This window comes from Enhydra lutris, unplaced genomic scaffold, assembly GCF_002288905.1.
Source record: "Enhydra lutris kenyoni isolate GAN:26980312 unplaced genomic scaffold, ASM228890v2 scaffoldscaffold27, whole genome shotgun sequence".
NCBI classification, from domain to species: Eukaryota; Metazoa; Chordata; class Mammalia; order Carnivora; family Mustelidae; genus Enhydra; species Enhydra lutris.
The window spans coordinates 6,382,539-6,409,467 of record NW_019154111.1 but is presented as its reverse complement, the minus strand read 5'-3'; the positions used below and the strand labels follow the sequence as shown (position 1 = coordinate 6,409,467).

Sequence of the window (26,929 nt, the reverse complement as noted above, 5' to 3'; positions counted from 1 at the left end):
TTAAACTCTGGGTTATTTTGGGACTTTTGTTCAATTCTATAACACTAAATATTGATAGTTAAAAATACAGAGATGGCGCCTGGGTGGCTCAGTGGGTTAAAGCCTCTGCCTTCAGCTCAGGTCATGATCTCAGGGTCCTGGGATCGAGCCCCGCATCGGGCTCTCTGCTCAGCGGGGAGCCTGCTTTCTCCTCTCTCTCTCTGCCTGCCTCTCTACCTACTTGTGATCTCTGTCAAATAAATCAATAAAATCTTAAAAAAAAAAATACAGGGGCGCCTGGGTGGCTCAGTGGGTTAAGCCGCTGCCTTCGGCTCAGGTCATGATCTCAGGGTCCTGGGATCGAGTCCCACATCAGGCTCTCTGCTCAGCGGGGAGCCTGCTTCCCTCTCTCTCTCTCTGCCTGCCTCTCCGTCTACTTGTGATTTCTCTCTGTCAAATAAATAAATAAAATCTTAAAAAAAAAATACAGAGATGTGGGGCACTTGGGTGGTTCAGTGGGTTAAAGCCTTTGCCTTCGGCTCAGGTCATGGTCCCAGTGTCCTGGGATCGAGCCCCACATCGGGCTCTCTGCTCTGCAGGGAGCCTGCTTCCACCTCTCTATCTGTCTGCCTCTCTGCCTGCTTGTGATCTCTGTCAAATAAAATCTTTGAAAAAAAAAAATAGAGATGTATGGGGCACCTGGGTGGCTCAGTGGGCTAAGCCTCTGCCTCCGGCTCAGGTCATGATCTCAGGACCCTGGAATCAAGCCCTGCATGGGGCTCTCTGCTCAGCGGGAAGCCTGCTTCCCCCCCCCCCCTGCCTGCCTCTCTGCCTACTTGCGATCTCTCTCTGTCAAATAAATAAAATCTTTGAAAAAAAAATTTAAAAAAATTAAAAAAAAATAGAGGTGTACATTTACATCTATGCTGTGTATACCTAAACCTTCTATAACATTTGTGCCCAAGAGTTATTTAATTAGTTTGTCTGATAGCAGGTTAATGGGGGAGTGTCGGAGACCATGGAAGAGGGTTGCAATAGCAAATCACTGCACACAAAAGCACCTTTTTTCAGCATCACCTTGATTTATTTTCCTAGTCTTTTTTTTCCTCAGAAGGAAAAATAATTTCATCAAGAAAACAAATGTTCCTGCCAAAGTGAATTTCTTTTAATGCTTTTCTTAAAAAAAAAAGAAAAAAGAAAAAAAAGCAACATTGAATTAGGGCTTCCTGTGCCCCCTCCCCCCATTTTGCTAACCAAAGTTTTTTTTTTTCTTTTTTAATCCGTTGGCAGAAAACAAGATATTTTCCTCAGATAGGATGATTATAGTTTATTGCTGTTTTGTTTAGTATGTATGTTTTTCTCAATTGGGAAAAAAAAGTCTAGGTGAAAAAATTAACAAGAAAAGTAGTTTACATGGTCATAACACTTAATTGCTGGCAAAAGAAAAAAAAGTAAAAAAAAAAATTTAAATGTAAAATACCACATAACTCCAAAAAAACTTACCTCAGTTTTCTACCATGTATCATGTACTATAAGTCAACTTTCTAAGTAGGATTACAGTCCTTTATTATAAGCCCCTAGTGGTCCTATGGTATACATTAAAAAAAAAAAAAAAACACTACTACAAAATTTTTCTGTTTTTTGTTTTTGCCTATCGTGTACTTAAGCTATAGATAACTGTTGAATAAAAAGCCTACATAGGTATAAATGCAATAGTTAACTGATCCTGTTTGCTGACGTCCTTTTCGTGTTCCACAGAAGGCAGCACCCATTAGTCCAGCATCTTCTCCTGTTTCTTGCCTTCCTTTTTCTTCTTCTTAGATTCTGCTGTGATGAAAAAGAGGAAAAAAAATCATCACGTTAGTAAACAATGGGGGTACTTTTCTTTGACAGTCAACCCTAGAACAATGCTTGGGATTTTCAACCCTCCATGCGGTTGAAAATCTGCATGTAACTTCTTATCCCCTCAAACTTAACTATTAATAGCTTACTATTGCTTGGAACCCTTACTAATAACATACATAGTTCATTAACACATTTTGTGTATACATTATATACCGTATTCTTAAAATAAAGGGAGCTAGAGAAAAAAATGCTATTGATATAATACTGTATTTATTAAAAAAAAAATTCACATCTAAGTGGACCCAAGCAGTTCCACCCCTCATTTTTCATGGGCCAACTGTCATCATCCGTGAATGAAATGATGAGATGGAGGGACAAGGCGCATGTGTGCGTGAACTTGCTTTTGCCAGGAGAGTGCACTAGGAGTGCCTAGTGCAGGCAGGAGGGGTACAGCCTTCCTTCATGCGGACACCTGTAGATGCCTGTCATCTTATTGGTTGCTCCCATTTGGTATTTAAAATACTGTCTGAGGGTCCTACTTAGAAAAGAAAAACAGGGCAGACCTCTGTGAGAGAACACACCAGGACACTCACTGCTCAGTGGAGAGGTATAAAAGCTCTGCTTAGCCCCCTCACTCCCCATATGCCCTTCCCATGGGGCTGTTAATAAGCACTTTTCCTGCCAATTTCAAAGTGCCTTTTCTCCTGATTTGCTCTTTGCTTATATATTCGCCAGCGATCCGTATCTGAAGGACCAGCTCTGAACCACATGGAGCTTTGACTCTATAGTCTTCTCGCCTTGGATGAAGCAAATGGAATGTCCCAACTTGAGCTAAACTGGGTAAGTAAAACCATGAGGATTTTTTTTTTTTTTTTAAGATTTTATTTATTTGACACACAGAGAGATCTCAAGTAGGCAGAGAGGCAGACAGAGAGAGAGGGCAAAGCAGGCTCCCCGCTGAGCAGAGAGCCCGATGCGGGGCTCGATCCCAGGACCCTGAGATCATGACCTGAGCTGAAGGCAGAGGCTTTAACCCACTGAGCCACCCAGGCGCCCCAACCATGAGGATTTAAATTGAAACATCCTGTCCTTTTCCATTCAATCATCATGCTGTCTCCCTTTTCCTAGGCCAAAGAGAATGCAGTGTGAACAGGGCTTGTCAGCGTGGGCTCCAAAGATGAGAACAGTCAGAATCGCTAGGCTAGCAAGTGAAAGGCTATTGCTAAATGTTTTTAAGATCCTTCCCCCTGTCTGGCCCACAGTAGTGGTAGAAACAGAGGGGTGAGGTACGGGCTCTGGAGTTGGACTGCCGGCGTGTGAGTCCTGGCTCCACCACTAAGCCAAGCTCCACCGAAAGCCAGTCGTGTTATTTGTCTCAGATCTCTCACCTGTGAATGGGCATATGAATTGTACCACTTTATAGGGTCAATATCCTCATTAAATGAGTTGTAGAAAATTCCCTGAGAACAGAACATGGTTTAACAGCCTGTTCTCAATAAAGGTTAGTCTATTATCACCCTAATGAAACCTGCTAAGAACAAGAGGCCATTTCTTACTAATTTTTCTTACTAAGAGGCCATATTATTACTATTCTTCATCATCCCCAAGACACACTGACTGAGCAGGTACCTGAATGTGCTGAGTGACAGAAGAATACTGGGACAATAATCATGGCAAGCAGGCCCTGTTCACTGGATCACAGGGCCTGTGTCCAAGAGGGACCTAGGGAACGTAATGCCAAACACATACATTGTAAAACCCAAACTTATACCTAGGCACAGCCTGAACCCTTTTTTCCCCCTAATCCTCCTCATTTCTTCTGATAAGATTGAAAGCCCATTATTTACTAGGTGAAGTAATATTTCCATACAAAGTAATTGTCCTACGCTCCTTACTCAAGCTTCAAGAGGGCATCACACAAAATTACTCCAGGAGTTGCTAACGTCCTGCTAAATTGCTGTTCGCAAGCTTTCACTTTGTTCATGCCCGTCCTTCCCGTTCCACCTAAACTGAAGAGACTTAAACTTTCACTCTGTTTTTGCTTGTCTTTATAAACGTCCCCTCCTTTGGACCCATGAAAGGTAAGATGACCAGAACTTCCAAGTTCAAAGATACCTATAAAGTCAAATTCTGTTTTCTGTTTTATTTCTGAATAGTCAGTGTCTTAACATTTAATAATTCCCAGTCTTTGGTTGACATTTTAAACCACAGCTGTTTTAGAAAGGTATCCTCAGAGAATAATCTGGGATGTCAGCTGGAGTACAATTCTAGTCTCTCTGATCTCAAATTCTCCAAATCCCCTAGTGGGGAATGCCCATAGTTTAAATTCACTAATTAACAACTTGCTAAATACCAAGAAATCAACCAATTGCCCATTTAATCTGTACAATGCCAATCAGACAGTTTTCTTTTTGACACTGCTGGCCAGTCATCTGGGCATTCCTTTGACACACTGGAGACCTTAAGACCACTCTGGGTTCAAATCTAAGTAGAAAGTAGTGGGAAGAAGGATTAAATTCTATTTGCATGAGGTCAGTTTGGTTTCTCACATAAAAAAGTATTCAAATTCTGAGAATAAGGAAGAAACTTAGGAAGAAACTTAGGTTGGTAATATTGCTTCCAAACAAAAGCATTTTTTTTTTTTGGTGACTTATGTACATTTTACAGGCAGACTATACGAATGTTGTCACTACTTGTCTCCGTGGCCTCAAAAACTCAGGAAAGCCTCTCAGGCTTTACCCACTCTACATGAGGGTGTTTTTTTAATATTTTATTTACGTATTTATTTGAGAGAGGGAGAGAGCACAAGCAGGGGAGAAGCAGAGGTAGAGGGAGAAGCAGGCTCCTGGCTGAGCAGGGAGCCCAATGTGGGACTCAGTCCCAGGACCCTGGGATCACCACCTGAGCTGAAGGCAGAGGCTTAATGACTGAGGCACCCAGGTGCCCCTCTACATGAGGGTTTTTAAATAGTATCATCAAATCTACAATCTGCAAAGAACCTAGTCCATCTGCCCTATGTAGGTGCTGAAGAAATGGAGTCCAAAAGAGTGTTAGTCATTCCTCAAGGTCCACCTCGATCTGGCTGTAGAATCAAATGAGCAGCCATTCTCTGACCTCCTCCCACAGCTTCCGTTGCTCATCCATCTCTAGTAAATGCAGTTGGTCTTGTTCTGCACTCGTCTCTTAGCCGTCACTCAGATCCCCTCCCTTGGCTTGAGTCTCTACCCTTCTGCCTATTTCAGTTCCTGGAACACATCATTCTTTTTCTCCCCTAGTCTTTGCCCTTCAAAGCTCCTTTTCATTCCGTCAGGTCTGCACTCCCCCCACCACCTCCGTCTGGTTAATGCCTCCCATCCTTTAGGTACCAGTGTTGACACCAACTTCTAGTTGGTTCTCTGCTTGGTCTGCGTTAGAAGCCTTCTCTCTGTATCTCTGCTCTCAGAGCACTGACTGTTCATACTGTAGTCGCCCCTAAGCGTAAGCTATGTGAGGGCAGAATCCTGCCCCACTGTTCCTTCCCGAGCCGCCAGCACAGGGCCTAGTGCGTGACAGCTGACTGGCAGCTCCTCGGTGAGGTACATAAATCTCTCCCATGACAAGAACTCCTGCCTCACTGGCTCACCATGGCTTCCTCTTCCTGACGGTGCTTCCTTGAGGTTTCTTTGCTTATTTTCACCTCAGCCAAATGACTGAATTGTGTCAAAAATTGTCTCAGGGTGTCAAAGGAATGCCCAGATAAAGAATGCCCATTATGCACGGCATTCTCTTCTTCCGCTCTTCCTCCTACCCCCTCAGCCTCGCTTAGCCAACATCGGCTCATCCTTGAGACCTTCGTTTCGACTTCAGTTCCTTAAGGAAACCTGCCCAGAACCCCCAAACTAAGCAGGTTCCACCCACAGTCAGACACTTCCATGTGCCTCTTACTGCTCTTAGAAAATTCATTGTTCAATTCTAATTTCATACCTAATTAATCTACGTTTCTCTCTTCCTGTGAGGGCAGAAGACCGTATCTATCATTTACATCGGTGTCTTAGTGCCTGGCACATGATAGGTGCTCATGAAGTATTTGTTGCCTAAAAGTGAAGAAATGAACACGTGGATGGGAAACAGTCAATTCATTCGTATTTCTCGAGGAGAGTAAGGAGTGCAGTCAAAATCTTGCACTATTTCAGTATCTCCTTAAAGCTATTTGATGAAGAAGAAAATTACAAACATACATCCATGAACGCTATCCAGGTTTCTCAACCCTTTAAAGCTCTTGTCTTTAAAATAGAAGACTGAATTAACTCTGTGAGAGAGTTCTGTCCCATCTTAGCAGCCCATCAAGGTTACAGGGAGAGAAATCTGCTGTGAGCATGAGGGTCATGAATAGGCTTGCAGCAGGGCTATACCAGCGTAAGCAAGTGTTTTGTGACAGAGTCACACAGCGGCTACTCTGAAAGGTTTTAAGAGCCGCTGTGATCGGTATCCTGACGTCAAACAGCCGGACACCGTAGTTCCCAGTGAAAAGAGCCAAGACAACGGAAGGAAGGACACACATGCCGCACATGAAATAACACCCCAGGATCCATGTCACTCTTCCCCACAGGGGCTGAGGCTGTGAAACTCAAAGGGATGCCAACAGGAAGTGAGCCACTGTGGACATGTGCGCTCAAAGGGCACCTGCCTGAAAAGTGGCTTGTTCTGTTCCCTTGGATGATCCCTCCTGGGACCTCACTGCATGAACACTCACAGGGGTGCCCTTGGTGTGTTTTCCTTTCCTAGGTTTATAAAGACTTTCATTCTTTTTTGGCCACTTTTTGAGGTGATGGAGGATAGTAATCCTTCTTTTCTCCTGATATGTGTGTATTTCATGTTGCTCAGAAAGAAACAGGTTGCTTTGTTCAAGATATATTTGAAAGTGTTCAGAAAGTCCTAAGACTTTCCTTAAGGAGGAACACTCCAGAAAGGATTCGGGTTGCTCACATGGCTATGAGTCACCTGGAGCGCCACCCTGACAGTATTCTATTTAGAAAAATCAAAATTTGGCCAAGGAAAATTCTCATGATGCATAGCTCTTGCTATGCATCATGAGAATTTTTAATTTAAAATTTAACATAGGGGCGCCTGGGTGGCTCAGTGGGTTAAGCCGCTGCCTTCGGCTCAGGTCATGATCTCAGAGTCCTGGGATCGAGCCCCGCATCGGGCTCTCTGCTCTCTAGGGGAGCCTGCTTCCTCCTCTCTCTCTTCTTGCCTCTCTGCCTGCTTGTGATCTCTCTGTCAAATAAATAAATAAAATCTTAAAAAAAAAAAAATTTAACATAGTAATTTAACATAGGGATTAATGAGAGTCATGCTACAGTAAATTCGGAACCTATACATTTTAAAAATTCTGATTAGAAAACAAAATCTTTAAGAAGTAAGTGGCACCAGGGCCTTTGTTTAGTAGGGCAATGAGGAAACCATGAAATTCTGCTCGAATCATACTAAGAACCAAATCCTCAAAGAATTATTCTAACCCGGATCCTTCCTTTTACCAGCTCTGTGATGTTGGGCAAATTGATTATTTTACATCTGTTTCCTATAAACTGAGAATAAGAACACCTAGTCTGTCCTCTGAAGAGGGACATCATGAATACTGTGTGAGCTTACAACCTCTAATATCCTATTTGACCACCACTGTTCAAGAAACATTCATTTCTTCGTTTAGCAAATATTACCCTATATCCACTGTGTACCCGGCACCGTTCTAGATGCTGGGAGATGATGGCAAACAAGAAAAATTCTGCTTTTGTAAAGTTTATAAGATTTCAAGAGTGCTTGCTGTGAGAGTCTTCAAAAATCGTAAAGTACTCTAAAAGTATGTGTTTTTAATTGGAATCATGGGTATGCAGCAGCTGTTTTGATGACCTCAATGTCTATTTCTCTTCTTCCTAGTTTCTCATGGCATCATTGATGCCTACGCTGTAAAAGATACAGTATCCTCGGGAAGAATTAGTTACTAGGGAGAAAAAGAATGTCTACAGGAAATTCAGCCTGAAGGTAAGAAGGAGTTTCTCCTCACTCTGTTATTTCATTCTTCTTAAAAATATTACTTTGCTGGTTTTAAAAGTAATACAAGCTTATATAGAAAGTAAAGAAACAGATATATGTTAACAGAAATCACCCATATTTTCAAAATACAGACAGAACACTTTCCACCGTGGGTTCTGTTTGTATTTTATTTTTTTAAGATTTTTATTTATTTATTTGACAGAGATCACAAGTAGGCAGAGAGGCAAGAAGAGAGAGAAGGGAGGAAGCAGACTCCCCGCTGAGCAGAGAGCCCGACGCGGGGCTTGATCCCAGGACCCTGAGATCATGACCTGAGCTGAAGGCAGAGGCTTAACCCACTGAGCCACCCAGGCACCCCTCTACTTGTATTCTTTCAGTGACTATATGTAACATATACTTTTAGTAGGAATATATTGACGGTTGATAAAGTATTTTATACTAAAACTTATTTCCATACCACTGCATCTACTTTGAAGCATGCCCACAGACGATTCCTTTATGGCATCCCGTTCCATATGTTTTGTAACCTTCCCTCTTTTGTTGGTTAGCTTGTTCTCACTTTTTATTACCACAAATAGGGATGCAATGCACATTCTGAACAAATCACAATATTGTAAAGTGTTGTACAGATTACTGGAAGAGGATCTGCTGGACCGAAGGGTAGGGCCTTCGGAAAGCTCTAGATATGCACTGACAAATTTCTTTCTGGAAAGGCAGTAATCATCGATGTTCCTAGCAGTGACTTCTGTCGGACCCCATCACAGCAAACTTGTTCTCAAAAGGCCAGTAATCAACAGCGTGCATCATCTCTTTTTCATCCATCACAGGTCCTTTTAGGAACAGGACTGCCATGCAGTTGGTACAAGTAAACACCCGTTCCCATTTTCAGGATTCAGGAAATTGGAGAGAAAGTTGGAGGAGTGGATCTTGGAAGAAAGATAACAATGTAAAGGTTTTCAGAGAACTCCAGGGAGATATTATGTCAAGAGTAGAAGAATTGAGAATTCTGGAATAAGCTTATCTCATTTTCTTAGCAAAATGTCTTGGTTTCATTTGCTTTTTTTCAGAGGGCCTGCCTGTGCCCCCAGAAAGCATGAAAAGGAATTGAGGGATGAAATGGTTGAGTGGAGCCTGGATTTTAACTACCGTGAGTTCAACTCTGTTTGCTATTGACTTCAATGAAGTAGCTTTGGGTCACTAAACCAGTGGCAGGAACTACTTACTGGAATAGAAAAAAGAGATTTGCACCTTCTTACAGGTAGAATTCATATAGGAGGAGGCTATGGACAGTCAGAAACGGACATGCTAGATTCAGAGAGCAGGAAGGCAAGGCCAGGGGGAGCCATGCCAGAGCCATGGGAAGTAGCCTTTGGAGACTCATTCAATAAATCATGAGAACAGGGCACCTGGGCAGCTCAGTCAGTTAAGCGTCTGCCTTTGGCCCAGGGTCCTGGGATCAAGCCCTGCATCAGAGCCTACTTCTCCCTCTCCTGCCCAAAATTTTATTTATTTGACAGAGAGAGAGATCACAAGTAGGCAGAGAGGCAGGCAGAGAGAGAGGGAGAAGCAGGCTCCTCGCTGAGCAGATAGCCCGATGCGGGGCTCGATCCCAGGACCCTGAGATCATGACCTGAGCTGAAGGCAGAGGCTTTAACCCACTGAGCCACCCAGGCACCCCAATAAAAACTTTATTTAAAAAAACCATTAGAACTGAGTGAAGGGAAAGGATCATATCACTGTCAGCGTATAGTTACAATGTAGATATGTCCAAAAGGCTGGAAACCACCACCGTTCTTTTATTGTTTCATGAACCAATTTAAAGGAACTTGCTTGTGCTTCAGAATTAGCCACCTGCTTACCTGAAAATACCTAATCCCTCATGTCACCTAGCTCTTCCTTAGAACTGGTAATAAGGCTTTTAAATCCCGAGTTACGCAACTCAGTGATCTGCCTAGAATCCGACCAGGTACTAGACAGCTCAGCCTCCTTCATTAAATTTCCCAACATTTCAGTTTAAAGTGGGGTAGCATATATTAAGTTGCACAGCACAGAAAGAATTTCCTATTTAAAAATCCAACATATAATCTTTACATTTTTTTTTTTTCTTAAATCATTCTCTGATCTGATTAGTCCACTATCTGTGCAATTATTCTGTTATTTCTTCTTCGATTTCTTATTTTGGAATACCACTTGCTTTGTTTCCTCTTGCTGACTCCATGCATTTACTTCCAGGATTACGTATGGACTGCGTACATCCAAACCGCTCCTCGGTGCTGCCCACACGCGGATACGTGTTCTCTCCCTCACCATCCACCTTCCTTTGCACTCATCAGTCGTGTTGCACAATACCTACCTCTCCCTCTCAACCATCCGTCCTCCTGACCTATCCTTTCTGTTATTAAGTAGACAGGACAGTGAGTGCTAGATAAAACATAGTACATGTCTGTCTAGACCCTGGCCAACCATGTCTGGGCTCTATGGGGAACCTCTGTCTTGCCCCCACTACTCTGAGAGGTGACTCAGCGTTTAACTGCATCTCCTCAAAACAGAAAGTTCAACTGTGAAAATGCTGGTGAGTAATACAGATTTAACTGTACTTATTGTGGATTATTTCATTGATCACACAGAGGAAGCTTAATAAGACACTAAACATGTCAGTTCCGTGCCAAAACAAGTCACCCAGCAGTGGTAAAGTAACCACCCTCCCTTCACCCAAGACCCAGCTCTCTAGCCTTTCAGCCACTTTTCCCTCCCATCTCTCCATTCTCCTTTCTTTAAAGGAAGTGGAGACACCTTTTGGCTTCCCCAGCCAATCGTGAAAGGGATTGTTAGGACGCACTTTCTTTATTCAGCAGTCATGAGTGCGTTGGGGTGATGCCCTGATCTGACCTATGTGTATATGTGTATGGGAGACCGGGAAGACGATCAGCAGCAGGCCTACGGGAACCTCCTATATTAGCGCCACCGATTCATTGGTGTGGAACAGCTGAACATTTGTGTGGCTTTTCCCTCTGAGTCACAGGAGAAGAGCAGAGAGGAAGGGGATCAGAAGGGCATCATCTCTAAGGCCTTTAATCCCTGGTGTTCTCACTTGTATACAAGTTACAGAAGGAAAACAACAGCTGTGTGTTGCAGGGGGTGAATTTGATGTTCACGTGCTGAATTTTGTTTTTAAATACTAGCTAAACTGAAGAGAGGCAAACATAACCAATGCAAGGGAAACTGCCTGTGGAAGGCATGCACTTCTGATGCTTATGCTAGGGTGTGTGCGTGCACGTGCGGTGGGTGTCCCAGTCACTACACGTTGTCACAGCTGCTGGTAGTGACAGCTAGTAGTAATAGGTAGAATGAAGCTCTGACTTCATTCTCGTGTCTTCCAAAGTTAGTGTAAAGAACTCGAGTTAGGCACAGTGGTCTACGTGCGCATGTGCTCACACAGACGTAGAAAAACATGGGGCCGGGAACTAACAAGGGGTTTCCTATGTTCAGCAAAAGCATCTGCCCCTCCCTCACTCTGTGCACCACTCTGAAGACCTCACCCTTCTTCACTTCTACCCCCACACAGGAAAGAGATGGTATTTCTGACATGACATGTAAATGTTCAAAAGCTGGTTTCTGCAAGAAGGAAGGCCCAGGGAGAAAAGCTGTCATACAATCAGATCTTATATGTCGGTAGCCTAAACCAGAAATGCAGAGTATTATTAGAATCAATAATAAGTAGTTCCCACTTAGCATATCATCACTTTCTCTTATTGTATGTGATGTTGAACATTATATGACCGGTGCTACTAGAAAGTCAAATTTTGATTTGTGTCAAGGGGAAAAGTTCGAAGTCTAGAATATTTAAAAGTTCAGTAGGTACAGCTCCATAAATCATTTCTTATTTCCTTCCCCAATGGGTTTTTGTTGTTGTTGTTGTTGTTGTTGTGGTTCCAACTGATTCTATGCATCTTGCTACAGGCTGAATTAGGTTTTCCTCAAAAATTCATATCGAGTTCCTGACCCTCATACCTCAGAATCTGAATTTCCTGGAGAGGGTCTTTTTAGAGGTAAGTAAGTTAAAATGAGGTCATCAGGGGCGCCTGGGTGGCTCAGTGGGTTAAAGCCTCTGCCTTCAGCTCGGGTCATGATCCCGGGGTCCTGGGATCAGGCCCCACATCGGGCTCTCTGCTCAGCGGGGAGCCTGCTTCCTCCTCTCTCTCTGCCTGCCTCTCTGCCTACTTGTGATCTCTGTCTGTCAAATACATAAATAAAATCTTTAAAAAAAAAAAAAAATGAGGTCATCAGGGTGGGCCCTCACCCAAAGACTGGTGTCCTTAGAAGAGGGAATTTGAACATAGACATGCACAGAGTGAAAACTATATGAAGACACAGGGACGAGGCGGCTATCTATGAGCCAAAAAAAAAAGAGGTCTGAACAGATCCTTCCCTCACAGCCTTCAGACTCAGCCCTGCAGAAACCCTGATCTTGGCCTTCCATCCCGCACACCTGTGAGAAGACGGATTTCTGCTGTTGAAGCCACCCAGGCTGAGGTACTGTGTCACCCAAGAGCTAGTGAACCCGTACCCCAGTGAATTACATTTCACACTTTCTTCTTGGTACAAAAATTAATTACAGAAGTGCAAAATATGTCAGCTAACTGTGACTTACATGTGTCCCCCAGATTTTAAAATATATATCATTTGGGTATGTGACTTTGGCACACAATATAGGATTTGATGTCCCTTAATAGTTTCATGGGTGCCCCCCTCAGTCACCTGTTCACACACCTGCACGCATGTCCTCCAGATTTCCCCACCACCCCGTTCCTCTTGCTCCCCCCCCCCAGTGCTCTGTCTCCAGCAGAAGCCCAGGTTAGACTTGAAGAGGTGCCCCCAGACTTCTCTCTCTTCAGAGAGAAGCCCTCACAGTGGCTTAATGTAGTGCTTTTCTGCATCTCGGTAAAGATCTGAAAATATACTTTTCTATGAATGAAAATAAGATTCGAAAACCTCTCAAAAGCAAATGAATAGGTGAACCCACTGGAAACAGTGCCAGGTCTTGTCCCCTGCATGCCTGAGCAGCAGGACACCACGAACATTTTACCTGCTTTCTGCTCTTTGCATTTCTGATGAGCTCTTCTACAAATACTGTTTACCCCTCTAGAAAAAGTCTTTCAGCCCCCCCCCCCCACCTTTTGTGCTGAGCAACAGCCAGCCTGCTTTGATTTCCCTGAGGGTTCCCAGAGGCTTTGCATCAGGGCAAAGCTGGCTGGAGTCACGGAGAGCGCGCTAAGCGTCACCCCTGGTTACCAGGACAGCAGAGCCTCAGGTCCTCGTGAAGCCCCAGAGTCTCTCCGACCCTCACAGCACCAAGGCAGCAATTCGAGTCCAGCTCAGCATCTGGGCTGGGAGGCCGATGGTAGCAGGCTACGTTGTACCATGCTCTGTCGTATTCTACAGGAGTGTCCCCCTCTTTAAAAGACCCCAGCCTGAGAAATGCAGCACTAAAGGTTATTATTTGCTTTAGAGCACTTAGTACACACAGGCTTGAGCCAAAAATGATCTCCCACAGCTCAATGACCCCGAACATGCATCTGGTAATGATTTAGGATTATCGTAGAAATATAATCCAAAATTCCTAATTTCTTTCAGAATATCCCAAGAGACACCATATGGAGCACTCGGTTTGGGAAGCATGGATATGATGAAAAGAACTCTGGAAAAAGGACTATTCTGAGTTCAAGTTCAAACCTGACCCTCTCTTGAGCTGGGTAACCTGCAAACTGCAACCTTCATGTCCTATTTGTAAAATGGGCACAAAACTCCTTGGGGCTCCTGGGAGGAGTAAGTGAGACGATGCACATTCACAACGTAGTGAGAAGCCAGTGGCTTCAAAAATACTCAACAGGAACCACCTGTATGTGGCTCAGAAATGACGACGCAAGTGACAACCGAAAACGCAAAGCACAAATGCTCAGTCGGGAAGAAGTCAGAGGGGAGAAACGCCAAAGCAGCAGGGAAAGAGTGAGAAGGTCCCTCAACCCAGCAACCCGCCTGTGCGAACACTTTGTATCGTGCGCAGCCTTCCTGCACGCGAATCACGGCATAGCTGTCGCCTGTGCACAGCGAATGAGCTTCTGAGCGCTGGGTTTACCAAGGGCGATGAGGACTAAAAATCCTTTCACAAGGCTGGGAGTAATACAGCCCGATGACTCGTACTGCAGGTGAGCAAACGCTGCCCCGGCAGGGATTCTCCGTCCGTCTGGAGCCGGGGAACGAATGATGTGCCCTAGTGAGCCAGACAGGACGATGGGGAGGGGTGTTCCCGGATTCACCGATGGACGGCTGGGTTCATTCATTCCAGTCGGTGCTGTTCATTGAAATCCTCTCGTGGACTAGGGACTACAAAGGGGAACGAGGTTCAGGCTTGCAAGAGGCAAAGACACTCACTACGGAGGAGGAACCAATGAACGTCTTAATCAGAGCAGCCGGTCCTGCAGAAAGGCAGGACCTACCGCCTGGGAAGGGAAGCCGAGCGAGTTGTAACACTGATCTCTTCTCTAGCCCCGGAAAAAAACAAAGCCTGTTGGGCCTCAGGGACTTTGAACTGGGCCTTGTTTGAGCAACCAGCAGGGCTAGCTCCTGCTCTGTGTTCAAGACCAAGTTCCGGACTTACTCTCAGAAAAGCTTGCCCTGGTTTCTCTCTTTCCCCTCGCCGCCCTCCTCTCCCCCAACCGCCTTTTCCAAGAGCGCTTCCTCCAATATGTGGTTGTCCTTTGAGTTCTTATTTTTGTCACTATTATCTACCCCCCCACACCCCCCCAAACAATGCCCCCAACTAGAACAGAGCAGTAAGAGGGAGGAAACTTGCTTTGTATCCCCAGCACCTGCCAAACTGCCCGTTCCACTGCAGGCTCTTCACAGATTTTCTAAATAAATGAATAAATTGGAGACCGTGCCAGAGGACCGCATGGCTCTCTAACAGCACCTGCCCTTCCGCGGCGCATGGGAGCGCTCTCTGCTGCTCCCTCCGCTCTGTGGGTCCAGAGGTAGCTGATCCGGTGCCAACTCTAGCACAAGGCCCACGAGGCCCACGTGGTTTCGCTTGCCAAACGAACAAGCTGGATTTCACAGAACAAAATGTATGATGTCTAGAAGGAGAACAGGCGCCAGGATTCTAGGCCCACTGGTGCAGAGAAGCGGGTGTGTAAGCACGCATGGCCATGCCACCAGCCCTCCCCGGGCTGTGGCGGGGCTGGGGCAGAGCACGTGGGCAATGCCGGGAGCAAGGGTCAGGCGAGACGTTAGTCAGGGGACGCCGGAGCCACCTGTCCTGCCGAGGAGTCTGGGTCTGACTCCACTGCTGATGGAAAGCTGCGACAGAAGAGGGAGTGTAGGGCTGGGTCTGAAGTTCATTCTTTCTTGGGTAAGAAACTGGGGTACCTGTATTATCAGCTGTACAACCTCACGCTAAGCATCTGACTTCTCTGACTCTGTTCTCGGATGTAAAGTTAGGAATGATGATAGCAGCCATTTCACAGCGCTTTTGTGATTCTTCAAGGACACAGTGTAGACTCAGTATGCTAAAATGTCCTCCAAACACACAAGTCTCTCAATAAATATTAATTGTGATGACTCCTATTGTAATCGCCGTAGTTCTTTAGCCCAAAAAGGTACTGAGGGAAACATCCACCTCAAGATTTTCATTTGGAAGGAAGGAAATAGTTTTAAGAATACTGCATGTTTACCAAGCATTTTTACAGTCACTCCATCCTGACAACGATGAGGTAGTCAGTATAGACTTTAGCTTACAGAAGACAAAACTGTTATGCTAATAAGAGATCTTGCTAATATGCTAATAAGAACTAGATCTCCTCACTTCAGCTACAGTGTCATGAATGGGAACTAAAATACAGATGTTGAAAGACAATTTCCACAGCAGAATAAAAACCAAATCAGACCTTAAGACCAAACAGAGCAAGGGCTTCCCTCTGATCAAGAAGGACAAAATTCCTGCCTGATTCCTCAGGCTTCTCTTTCTGGTCAGATACAAGGGCAGCAACCACCAACCTGTCGGGGTCTCGGGGAGAAGGGGAGCCCGTCCCAGGCTGCCCGCCGCCCCTCTCCACACAGCGGAGAGTCTCTCAGCCTAGAAAAACGCATCTGCACGCTCATTGCTAAGGGATGGCAGAGCCCAGAGTCTAGAAAGAAATGTTTTTTTCTTTTATCTTTAAAAGAAGCAACAAAAAAATATCTGTTGAGCAGGAGAGAACTGAGAATGCTGGGAACATCACTTTACCGACCCCCTTTCTCATTTATAATCAGCTGCCCAGTGCCATGTCCTGCACACAAGCTGAGTCTTGCACTGAAACAGTGGCCGTCCTTTTGATCTTTAAGGATGGCTTGTCAATGGGGCGCCTGGGTGGCTCAGTGGGTTAAGCCGCTGCCTTCGGCTCAGGTCATGATCTCAGGGTCCTGGGATCGAGTCCCGCATCGGGCTCTCTGCTGGGCAGGGAGCCTGCTTCCCTCTCTCTCTCTCTCTCTCTCTGCCTGCCTCTCTACTTGTGATCTCTCTCTGTCAAAAAAATAAAATCTTTAAAAAAAAAAAAAAAAGGATGGCTTGTCAAACCTAAGAGAGGGCTAGGCAACTGCCCAAAAAAAGGGCAGCAAGACGGTAAAACATTGAGAAATAGCTGGGAAGAAGTAAAAGGAATTGGGGTTTTCGGGAGCAGGGGAAAATGTAACAAGGATCTGGTGACAGCAGAGTAAGAACGGGTGGACAGGATGGTGCGGCGGGTTGGTGGGGGAGATTAACCTGGTTCCCTGGCCCACCTGTAGCACAGACACGCATTCCCGTGCTCCCTCCTCTTCCTGTCCCAGGCAAATTTGGAGGCTCATACAAATGTTATGTATCTTGTTTAAACAGTAACAACTAATAATTTCCATTTCGACCATAACTTAAGATTCTAGAATGTTCTAAGATGATCATTAGGCCACATCTTCTGTAGTCCCTAGGAAACTCTCAGCTCGTACAAAGGCCTTCTGCGTGAGCCCCAATCCAGCCTCATATCAGACTCTGCACTCCAGTGGTAACCGCCAGAAGCCTGCTTCACTGCGCTGCCCCTGCTCATGCTGTCCAGACTGCCTGCAGGGCCATGGCTCTCCCACAGGGGGGCCATCTTGCCAGCTCCACTTAGCTTGCCTACCTTCTGTTCTGCAGTGAGACCATCCTCCAAGGGGACCACTGAGAGACACTGTGGCTTAGAGACCTGTTCCTCGCCCTCTGAAGGGTTCTGTGCTCTGGTCATTTATGTAGCACTGTTGGCAGAGAGTGGCCCTGGTTTCCACTTTCTTCACTTGTCCACAGCTCAATTATCCTCACTTCTCCCCCTCAAAACTGAAAAGACCGAAATGACTCAACAACAACAACAAAAAAAACTACCGGTGGTTCCAATAATGAGATCCCTAACTCACTCTGCAGTGGGGGAACTGTCTGATAGGACATTACTCTTGGCAACTTCTCTGAGAAATGTCATCAATGCCTCATCTAGGCAAAAGGAGGGAGGGTTAGGTCCGATGAGGACTTCCATACATTCCAGCACTCCCGCACACTCCTCTGCCGGCTGCTCACTAAATACCAATTCAAGACACACTCACCTGACTCCTTGGATTTACAGGGAGAGTTTGAAAGTTAAAGACACATTTTCCCAGAGTCCCTTGCAGCGGAATTTTATAGGTGACCTCGTTTCCAGCAAGCAGGTACACTTTGAGGTAGAAGTCAGCAACCAGAAAAAAAGGGCCAAATTGGGGGAAATTGGGTATTTTGGCAAGAAGGGAGGCAAAAGTATCTGGTTTCGAGGGGAAAGGTATGGCGTTCAATTCTTAGCATATGTGCTGAACTGTGGGTAATTTTAGCAGCAGGGTTTCTGCATCAGTCACTTTTGGCATGATTAGACACTTCTCTTGGGATCTGTTGCTTTCTGCACAGTCCTCCCGGATCCAACTCAAGTCCTCTGGCCCTTCTGGAGAGTCTGTGAGCTATCGAATTCCCCCCGAATAACCCCTTTCTGCTTAACTAGCTAGAGTAGATGTTGCTGCAACTAAAAACCTGGACAGATACAGGATTTTCTTTATTTCCTTAATTAATAACTGTAATTAATAATGTAATCCATCTCTTTTCCTGAGAAATTATAATCTACAGTGTCCAACGCAATTGCTCGCCAGTATATCCCTGGTAGATTTTAGCAGCAACGAAGCAAATTCCAGTTACAATCCTTCAGTCACTGACCACTCCAGAGCAACCCTGTCCCCATCTCCAGGAAAGCTATATTCTAGTTATGCACCTTTCAGTTCTCATGTCTGCGTTAAGTATATCAATATTTTCTCTTCTTCTGAGTATATAATATGGAAGAAGAGGACAAAAACCTCTTCCCGGATTAAGTGGCGTTTCAACAGAGGAGAATCTTTACTAAGAGTTTCCAACTTGATAACTAGTGTTGATGAAATTGTACCAAGGCTAGAGGGTGGAGCTTCTGCAATATCGACGTAACCACAGGATGAATCATTTCTACCCAAGGGACTGGAGTGTGGTGAGTTTTAAGGTGATTTTTAACTAAAACAGAGGGATAGTTAGTCATCTCCCAGGGTTTCGGTGCCAAGTCAGGATAAAAAGTGCCCTCTCTCCCCCAAGCAAGTCTTTTAAATTTTTGGCCTTATTAGGAATCAAGTCACAGTGATATTCTCCAGCTTTTTCTCAATTTAATGCCGGTAGTCACAGCCTAACCAACATCTTTATGTTCCACTCTAAAATTTAAAGAGCACGTTCTCCACACTGAACATCCCATCATTTGCCTATCAAGCCACTGCCATTTCCCAAAACAAAAGAGGACAGAAATCAAACTGAAAAGGTGTATAAAACAAACATTAAAAAAAAAAAAAAAAAGGCAGACAAAAGACCAGAACCTGATGATGTGTTTGATGAGAAGGTAACGATGGAGGGGTAAAAGGTACTTTCTGGGTATGAGCTCAGGGACTGGGATAAAAGGGCAGAAAATGGCGCTGAAAGAGAAGAAAGCCCGGAACTGACTCTGCTCCTAAGCAACAGGATGGATGTAGATGAATCACTGACGCGTCTCTGTCCTCATCTGTTCCCCCAGGGTTACATCAGATGACAGGCAAGGTCCCCAGAAGCTCTACTATTGAATGATTCTAGACATCGAGATTTATCTAACATGGCCAAAATTTCATGGGTGTATAATACCAAGAGGCAGCACGGTCTTTGGTGTTTGTCTGACCTCGAATCTGAATCACCACTTATAAGCTGTGAAGCATTAAATAAGACCCTTTCTGGCCTATGCTTTCTCAAATATAAAGTAAGATAAATACAATCTCATGCACAGAGTTGCATTGAAGCTGAAATGAGGAGTGCCTATCACATCATAGTGCCCAACTCAAAATTAGTGGGTACCCTACCTCCCTCTTTCCTGAGTTAAAGTAGCAGGAAGCCCTAGTGAATTATTCTTTCCTGAAGAAAGGGAAAAAATAATTTGTAATTGCATAACTGTATGAAAATATTACTTAAATGACTTCTTTACCACAGCTTCCACCAGTTTATGATAAATTTCATGTGTGAAACCTTTCTTCTTTTAGCTTATTCAGCACCTACTATGGGCTACTCCTTGTTCTAAGCAAAAGGGATACAGTAGAGAACAGCACAAGTCAGGTCCCTGCCCTCCGGAAACTTATACTCTGGTAGATATCTTCTAGAACAGTTTTTAGAAATAATGTTCTAGAGAGTACAGGCAGTAATTTCTCTTGACATCAGTCATAACATTTTTCTAGATGTGTCTCCTGAGGCAATGAAAACAAAAGTGAAAATAAATTACTGGGACTTCACCAAGATAAAAAGATTCTGCACAGTAAGGGAATCAATGAAACTAAAACAACTTACTGAATGGCGGAAGAAATTTTAAAATGACATATCCCATGAAGGGTTAGTATCCAAATATATAAAGAACTTATACAACTGAGTGCCCAAAACCCAAATTATCCATAAAAAATGAGAAGACATGAACAGACAGTTCTCCAAAGAAGACATCCAGATGACCAACAGACACATGAAAAGATGGGCAACATCACTCACCATCAGGAAATGCAAATCAAAACCACAATGAGGTATCACCTCACACCTGACAGAATGGTTAAAATCGAAACCACAAGAAACAAGTAGTGTTGGTGACGATGTGGAAAAAAAGGAGCCCTCACACACTGTTGGTGGGAATGCAAACTGGGACAGCCACTCGGGAAAACAGTATGGAGTTTCTTCAAAAAGTTAAAAGCAGAACTACCCCAAGATTCAGTAATTGCAATACCAGGTAATTACCCCAAAAAATACAAAAACACTAATTCAAAAGCACAGGTACACCCCATGTTGACTGCAGCCTGATTTACAATAGCCAAATTATGGAAGCAGCCCAAGTGTCCATCGACTGATGAGTGGAGGAAGAAGATGTGGTATAGATACACAATGGAATATTATTCAGCTATAAAAAAGAACAAAACCTTGCCATTTGCAAGGATGCACATGGATATAGAGTACAATGCTAAGCAAATAAGTCAGAGAAAGACAAATACCATAGGGTTTCACCCATATGTGCAATTTAAGAAACGAAACAAAGGGAAGAAAAAGAGGCAAACCAAGAAACAGACTCTTGACTATAGAAAACAAACTGGTTACCAGAGGGGAGGGGAGGGAGGAACGGGGGAAGGGGATTAAGAGCACACTTGTTGTGATGAGTACCGAAGCATATACAGAATTGCTAAATCACTAGATTATTTTCCAGAAACTAATAGAACTCTGTATGTTAACTACACTGGAATTAAAATTTAAAAAAAGAAGAGTCACGCTCTAGAAAGTGTCTTCCATTTGGGAGCCACCTTTGCACACCGTGGTGGGCTTTACCTAGTGCTGTGAAATAGAGAACTCACTCAGGCTAATCCCATGTTTAATTCATTATATATCTTCATTTTTGATATAGAAACAAAGGACAGAATGTTTATCTACTTGATATGTTTTTAACCGCCATTTTTCAAGGTGAAAGCCTGAGCCGAACTTACAACCTTCATTACGTATCACCAGATGAGAAAAATGTAAAAAGGTCAATTATCCACTGGTCCAAGTCCAAAGAAGAAGGGGTCTTTCTGAATCATGTCCCCACTTCGTTCTATTTATTCCAAACTCTGCAATGATTTCTGTATCCACCCAGCCCTACCACCACCCACTGCCTAGTCCCTCTCTCATTCTTTCCTCCTCATTCATTAGGCTGCAGTTTCTCTCACCCACTGGAGAGAACCAGAATGGACTGTGGACTTATGTGTACATGCATGCGTATATGCACGTGTGAGTGTGTCTAGTCTCTGTGAGTTTCCTACTAGCATAGTAATTCTTGACTCTGGCTGATACTGAAAACTTTTAAGGAACATCTTAATTTTCAAAGCAATTTTGAGATAGTTGGTCTGGGTTATGGCCTGGAAACTGGGATTTTTACAAGTTCTCATAGGAAGTTCTAATGTGCAACCCAGGTTGAGAACCACAATGGTCGAGCATGGGGACTTCTTTAATTCCTTTTCTTTTCCATGCTCAATTTATGCTGAATATTTTGGTTCTCTAACTGCCTTAAAAATAAATTAATTTGAAAACTGTGTATCTCTGAGTTCTTCCAGTTTTGGAAATGTGTCACTGGATAGACATGGCTGCTAATTTTCATTAGATCTGAGCAGTTGTTTCCAGACAAGTAATACTTATAAAGCAGGCACACACACTCATATACTGACCCCAGTCCCACTTCTTACCTTCCAAACACACACCGGAACCGGCACATTTCCATGATCTGGAAAGGGCAGCCTGAATCCTAGACGTGCCATCGGCAGGTGTGGCCTGCATCTGGCCACCCTACCACTGGGGGCAACCGTGTCCAATCCACCAGAGATGGAAGCGCTAGGTCTGTGAAGTTAGACCTTTCTGATGATCAGTAACAAGCCAGCCAATCCTCCTAATTCCTGGAGGATTTTTTTTTTCCTATTTTCATTTCCCGTGGGCTTCACGTTCAGTTCTTCTGAGTTTCTCCTTATATTTAATCTAGCCAGTATGAGTTTTAGAGCACAAATATAAGCACAAACCAGGGAGATATTTTAGAATTCCTGAGACCTGCCATATTATTTGCAAGAGCTGCCTTACCCTGTACCACAGAGTGGATGGCTTCAACAAGAGAAATGTATTTTCTCAGAGTTCTAGAGGCTAGAAGTTTAAGATCAATTGTCAGCAACTGATTTATTCTGAGGTGTGTCCCCTTGGCTTGTAGACGGCCATCTTCTCGCTATGTCTTCACATGGTCTTCCCTCCACATGTATCTGTGTCCTAATCTCCTTTCTTCACATGCCAGTCAGATTGGACTGGGGCCCACTCATATGACTTCATTCCACTTTAATGACCTCTTTAAAAGTCTTATCTCCAAACACAGTCACATTCTAAGGTACTGAGGGTTAGACCTCGAACATGTGAATGGGGAGCGGGGGGAAGAGTACACCATTCAGCCCATAACACCCATGAAATAATAGTGTAATACCTCCTTGTCTTCCCTCAGCTGGGATCCTATTTCTATGAAACCATAGCCATGATATTTGTTTTTGGTTCCCTTTCTCTGGCATGAGAGCAGAGTGTAACTTTCTGGGAATAAATAGAAAGACAGCTCTGCATAATTTGAAAATTTCTCGGTGAATGTACTTAGTAAAAAGCTAACTTAAAAAAAAATATATATATATATATATATATATATAAAGAGAGAGAGAGAGAGAGAGAGAGAGGCTGAAAGAAGTGAAGGAAATATAGGACCTATCAATTTTTGCATTGGACATAGGAAAAATGTAAAAAACAATGTAGCTGACTTCATGAAAACTATGTTCGTTGAATAATCTAGGAGAGACCTGATTTTAGATTTTCTGCCTCACGGTCTTCATGAATTTGTTCATACTTGTCAGGATGCAGTCCCAGTTTAGGGCTTGGAATATACAGTCACCACACAGCAACTGTCTTAATTGGCTTATTCTGCTAAATTGTTTATTTGTGCGAGGAGGCTGTTCCAATCCCCGCCCCCACACCCCATCTGTGCAGAGGACTCTAATCTGGACTCGTCAATTGCCTGCTAAAAAGCACTGGTGTGATGTTCAACATACAGGGTTTGTTCAGTCTTTTTCTTGAGGTGATTCATCTAAGGTTTCCTTCCAGAAAACTCGAGTTTCCCTACCTGAAAATCCCATGTGAGTCCATCAACACATGCACGTGAAAACTGCGGTGCAATGACAGGAACCTACCTTGAGGTTTGGGCTTAGTCAGCTTGCCACAGGGCTTGGAGATGGTGACTGTCTTCTGGCAGTCCGCGTTGTGGAGGGCTCGCTTCAGACTTCCGGTTCTGGTCTTCAAGGCGGTATTCAGGTCGCATTCTCCCCAGGCCTGGAACTGGTATTTGCACTCCGCTAAAGGCAGGGTGGGACCAAACAGAAATCTTTGAGTTCCTCTAGTAGTGCTGTAAAGGTAGACGCACTTCTGTTTTTACCTTTTTGTAGTGAGATCATTGTAGAGTGCCATGCGGTTGAAAAAAATAATTTGGAGAGACCCCTATAGCCTTCGCCCTGTCTCCCCTCGATTGTGATTATGTTGCATAACCAGAATTCCTGAGCACAACCAGGAAATGAACAGGGATACATCCCGCAGAAGTCATTCAAGTTCTTCCAATTTCACACGCACTCATTTTGTGTGTACGCGTGCGCATTTAGTTCTGTGTGATGCGGTCAGGTCTGTAGATACGAGTGAACATCTACACGTTAACAGGCAGAAGAGTTCCAACACAACAGTCCTTTGGGTTAATCCTGTCATAGCCTTTGCCTAGGCACCTTCCTCCCTTGCCATCTCCTTAAGCCATGGCAATCACTCATCTCTTCTCCATCTCTGTAATTTTTGTCATTTTAAGCTATCTACTATTTGTGTACAAATTTTTAGAGGAATGTAAGTTTTCATTTCTCTAGGATAAATGGCCAAGAGTGAAACCACTGTGTTATATGGTAAACAGATGTTTATTCTTATTAAAAACAAAACCAAACCTGCCATTCTCCTTTCTAATGTGGTTGTACCATTTTACATTTCCATCAGCAAGGTATGAAGGACCTAGTTTCTCTACCTCCTCTCTAGCATTTGGTCTTATTTGTCATTTTAGCTCTTCTGGTACGTGGTATACGGTGACATCTCACTGGTTTTCATTCCCGTTTCCCTAGCGCGGAAGAGATAGATGTTCAACATCTTTCAAGTGTTTGTCACCTGTATCTCGTCTCTGGTAAAATATTTGTCCATGTCTTTTACTCACTGTATAACTGGATTCTTATTTTTGTGAGTTCTTTATATATTCTAGGCATTCATTCTTTAAGACACTTTTAAAAACTTTTTGTAGGTGAGTCTTTAGGGAACCCATATACAATTTAAGACCAAATGTATCTGAATTTCACCATGTGCTATAGAACTTACCAGCATTCACAAAAAGTACCCCAGAGGTTATAGAGAATGAGAAAGATACAGTATATATACTTGTTGTCCTTCTTTACTGTCTTATAGGTCAGAATACATTTCTGCAAAGAGTGAGAACATTTGGGGCACTGCATACCACCAAGGCCAAGAAAGACAAAAAGTCTGGAATGTGGAAAAGACAGGTAATCTGGGTGTTCAGTAGTGGGTTTCAAAGTTGGAAGTGTTGAAGGTTTCCTTCCCAAACAGGCAGCGGAGGCCAGCAGGAAAATGACAATAATTAGCGAGAGTAAAGTCTATGGAAACTGACTGTAAGCAGCCTGGCTAGATTTGATAAGCAAATCTATTAACCAGGGTGGATGGTGGGGAAAGATCAAAAGAGGGGGGACTGAAAGCCCCAGAAAGATGTCTGGAGAAGGAAGAGGAGAATAAATAAGAGAAGGGGGAAGGAAGAAAAAAGGAATGAGAACTAGAAGGAGAGAGAGGAGAAAAGACAGGTCAAGGCACACTCAGGAGGGATCAAGGTATGTTTTATGTCCCGATCGGTAGGACAGTGGTTCTCAATCTAGGACTATTTTGACCCCAAGGATCATCTGACAATATCTGGAGACATTTTTATGTGTCACAGTTGATGGGGGCAGAGAGTGCTACTGGAAACCAGTGGAGAGAAGCCAGAGACCCTGCTCGATATCCTACAATGCCCGGAACAATATCCTACAGTGCCCTCCCCAACAGACGCATCATGGCCCCAAATGGTAGTAGCACCAAAGTTGAGAAACCTGGGGGGTAAGGCAAGGTATCTGGTTATTTGTGATCTGATAAAATCAACTGATAAAATAAACGGTAGTCAAGCTCAAAAAGAGGACTGGTAGAAGAATGCAAGCATTATCCCAGAGTGGAAGACTAAATCTACAGGACAGTAGTGGTGGGGCTTACCTCCAAACTGCTTTTTCCAGTTGCAGGGGATCTTACATCTCTGGGTCTTCATGGTTTGCTTACATTCGGCTCCAGTCCGGGTGCCCTCCCGGGTGCCCAGGCCACAGTCCCCGCTGGTGGGCACGCACACACTCCACTGCCACTCCCCACAGTCGGACTTCTTCACTTTTTTTTCTGGAAAGAAGATAGGAACACGAGTCCACCTCTGGGAAACTCTGACTCCTACAACAAAGTTCATTCCAAGACGCCGTAATTGCGGGGTCTGTGCTTTTGACCTCTGTCTTCACTATCCAGTGAACCGGAGCACCTTGACCCACGTTAGCCAAGTGATCAAATCGGTGAATGATCACGAGAAGGAAGAAGGTGAACAGAAGGAGATAGAACTCATATTAGTGTAACTCCAGGGGCTAGGGACTGTACAAAGGATCTAATGACATCTCCTTTCAGAAGCAAACACTTCTGGTAAAGATGTTCAAAACCAGTGAAACATGAAAGATAAGGCGACATTCTTTTAGAAGTAAGGGTTGTCAGATTAGCATTTCATTGCAAGTCAATGTTCCCTTCTCTGTCTTAGAGCTGGAAGACCATAAGCTGAATGTCATGCCTCACAGACATAAACAGACTGCCAGCTCCACAGCCTGCCGCGTATGACGCTGGGAGTGACAGAGAGAAGATGCTGTATCACTCTGAGCTTCAGTTTCCCCCTTTGTTCATATGAGATAAAACAAAAATGCCCTGCAGGACTCCTTTTGGAGGAAGAGACTCAACGTAAGACACCTGCTTGCTCATCAGCAGTCCGTACATAAGGGCTACAATACGGTCATTATGTTAATAACCATCAGCTATATTTTAGGTCCTATGGCAGGGTGGGGACGGGGGATGTCACTTAGGTTCCTCTAAAGAAAGAACAAAGGGAGGGAGAGGGGGAGGGAAGGAAGAAAGAAGGAAAGAAGGATGGAGGGGAGGAGGACAAAAATCAGGCAGTTGGATTAGATGGACATTAATCCATGAACAGTCTTGCCTTATGTATGTCACATGTAGGATTATGTATGTCATATGTAGGGTTATGTAGTCATAACTCTACAGCTTACCTGGCTTCTCTTTCTTCCCTGCTTCAGCAGTGTCCACAGTTGCCAAGATGAAAATGAATGCCAGGAAGGCAGCTGCAAATTTTCGACGCTGTTGCACATACTGCTGGGACTGCATTCTAGGAATAAACAGAGAAACAGAAGGTGGTGTCAGCCTAAGAGAGGAAGGCTGGTGGAACTCCTTAATAAAGGGCGCCATGTTCCACTTCTGGAATAGATTTTCAGAAGATTTCTATCAGTGCTCTTGAGCAGAATTCTTTCTTTTCTCTCCCACGGCCACTGAAGTAAGTGTTCTTCTGCAATTAGGTATTCACTGACAAAAATACAATGGTTCTCCACTTAAGAACTTCACCCATAATTACTTGCTTAAGTATGACTCGAGAATTATGGACGCAAAAGAATTTTCATGGCATAATTCTGAGCGGACTCCTGCGGTTAATCTTGCTGGTGGGGATACATGGTAAGGTCCGTAACTATGGTCATCTTTGTAACTCCT

General features: G+C 44.1%; 1 protein-coding gene across 1 annotated transcript; it reads right to left on the bottom strand.

The window, feature by feature from the left end:
* Positions 1 to 1,257: 1,257 nt before the first annotated feature.
* On the bottom strand, positions 1,258 to 26,551 carry LOC111152070 (pleiotrophin). The gene is made up of 4 exons (XM_022510360.1): positions 26,437 to 26,551; positions 25,346 to 25,519; positions 23,209 to 23,370; positions 1,258 to 1,806 (listed from the first exon to the last, which is right to left on the bottom strand). The coding sequence occupies exons 1-4, from the start codon at positions 26,549 to 26,551 to the stop codon at positions 1,751 to 1,753; spliced, it is 507 nt and encodes a 168-aa protein (XP_022366068.1). The 3' UTR covers positions 1,258 to 1,750.
* Between the last annotated feature and the right edge of the window lie 378 nt (positions 26,552 to 26,929).

What these genes read in the sequence shown, in the direction of transcription:
- LOC111152070 (XM_022510360.1), bottom strand. Translation starts at nt 26,551, where the DNA reads ATGCAGTCCCAGCAGTATGTGCAACAGCGTCGAAAATTTGCAGCTGCC. An exon ending in CTGGAAAAAGCAGTTTGGAG is followed by an intron (nt 23,371 to 25,345) that starts GTAAGCCCCACC and finishes CCCTGCCTTTAG; the next exon opens with CGGAGTGCAAATACCAGTTC. An exon ending in GACTAAGCCCAAACCTCAAG is followed by an intron (nt 1,807 to 23,208) that starts GTAGGTTCCTGT and finishes TTTTCATCACAG; the next exon opens with CAGAATCTAAGAAGAAGAAA.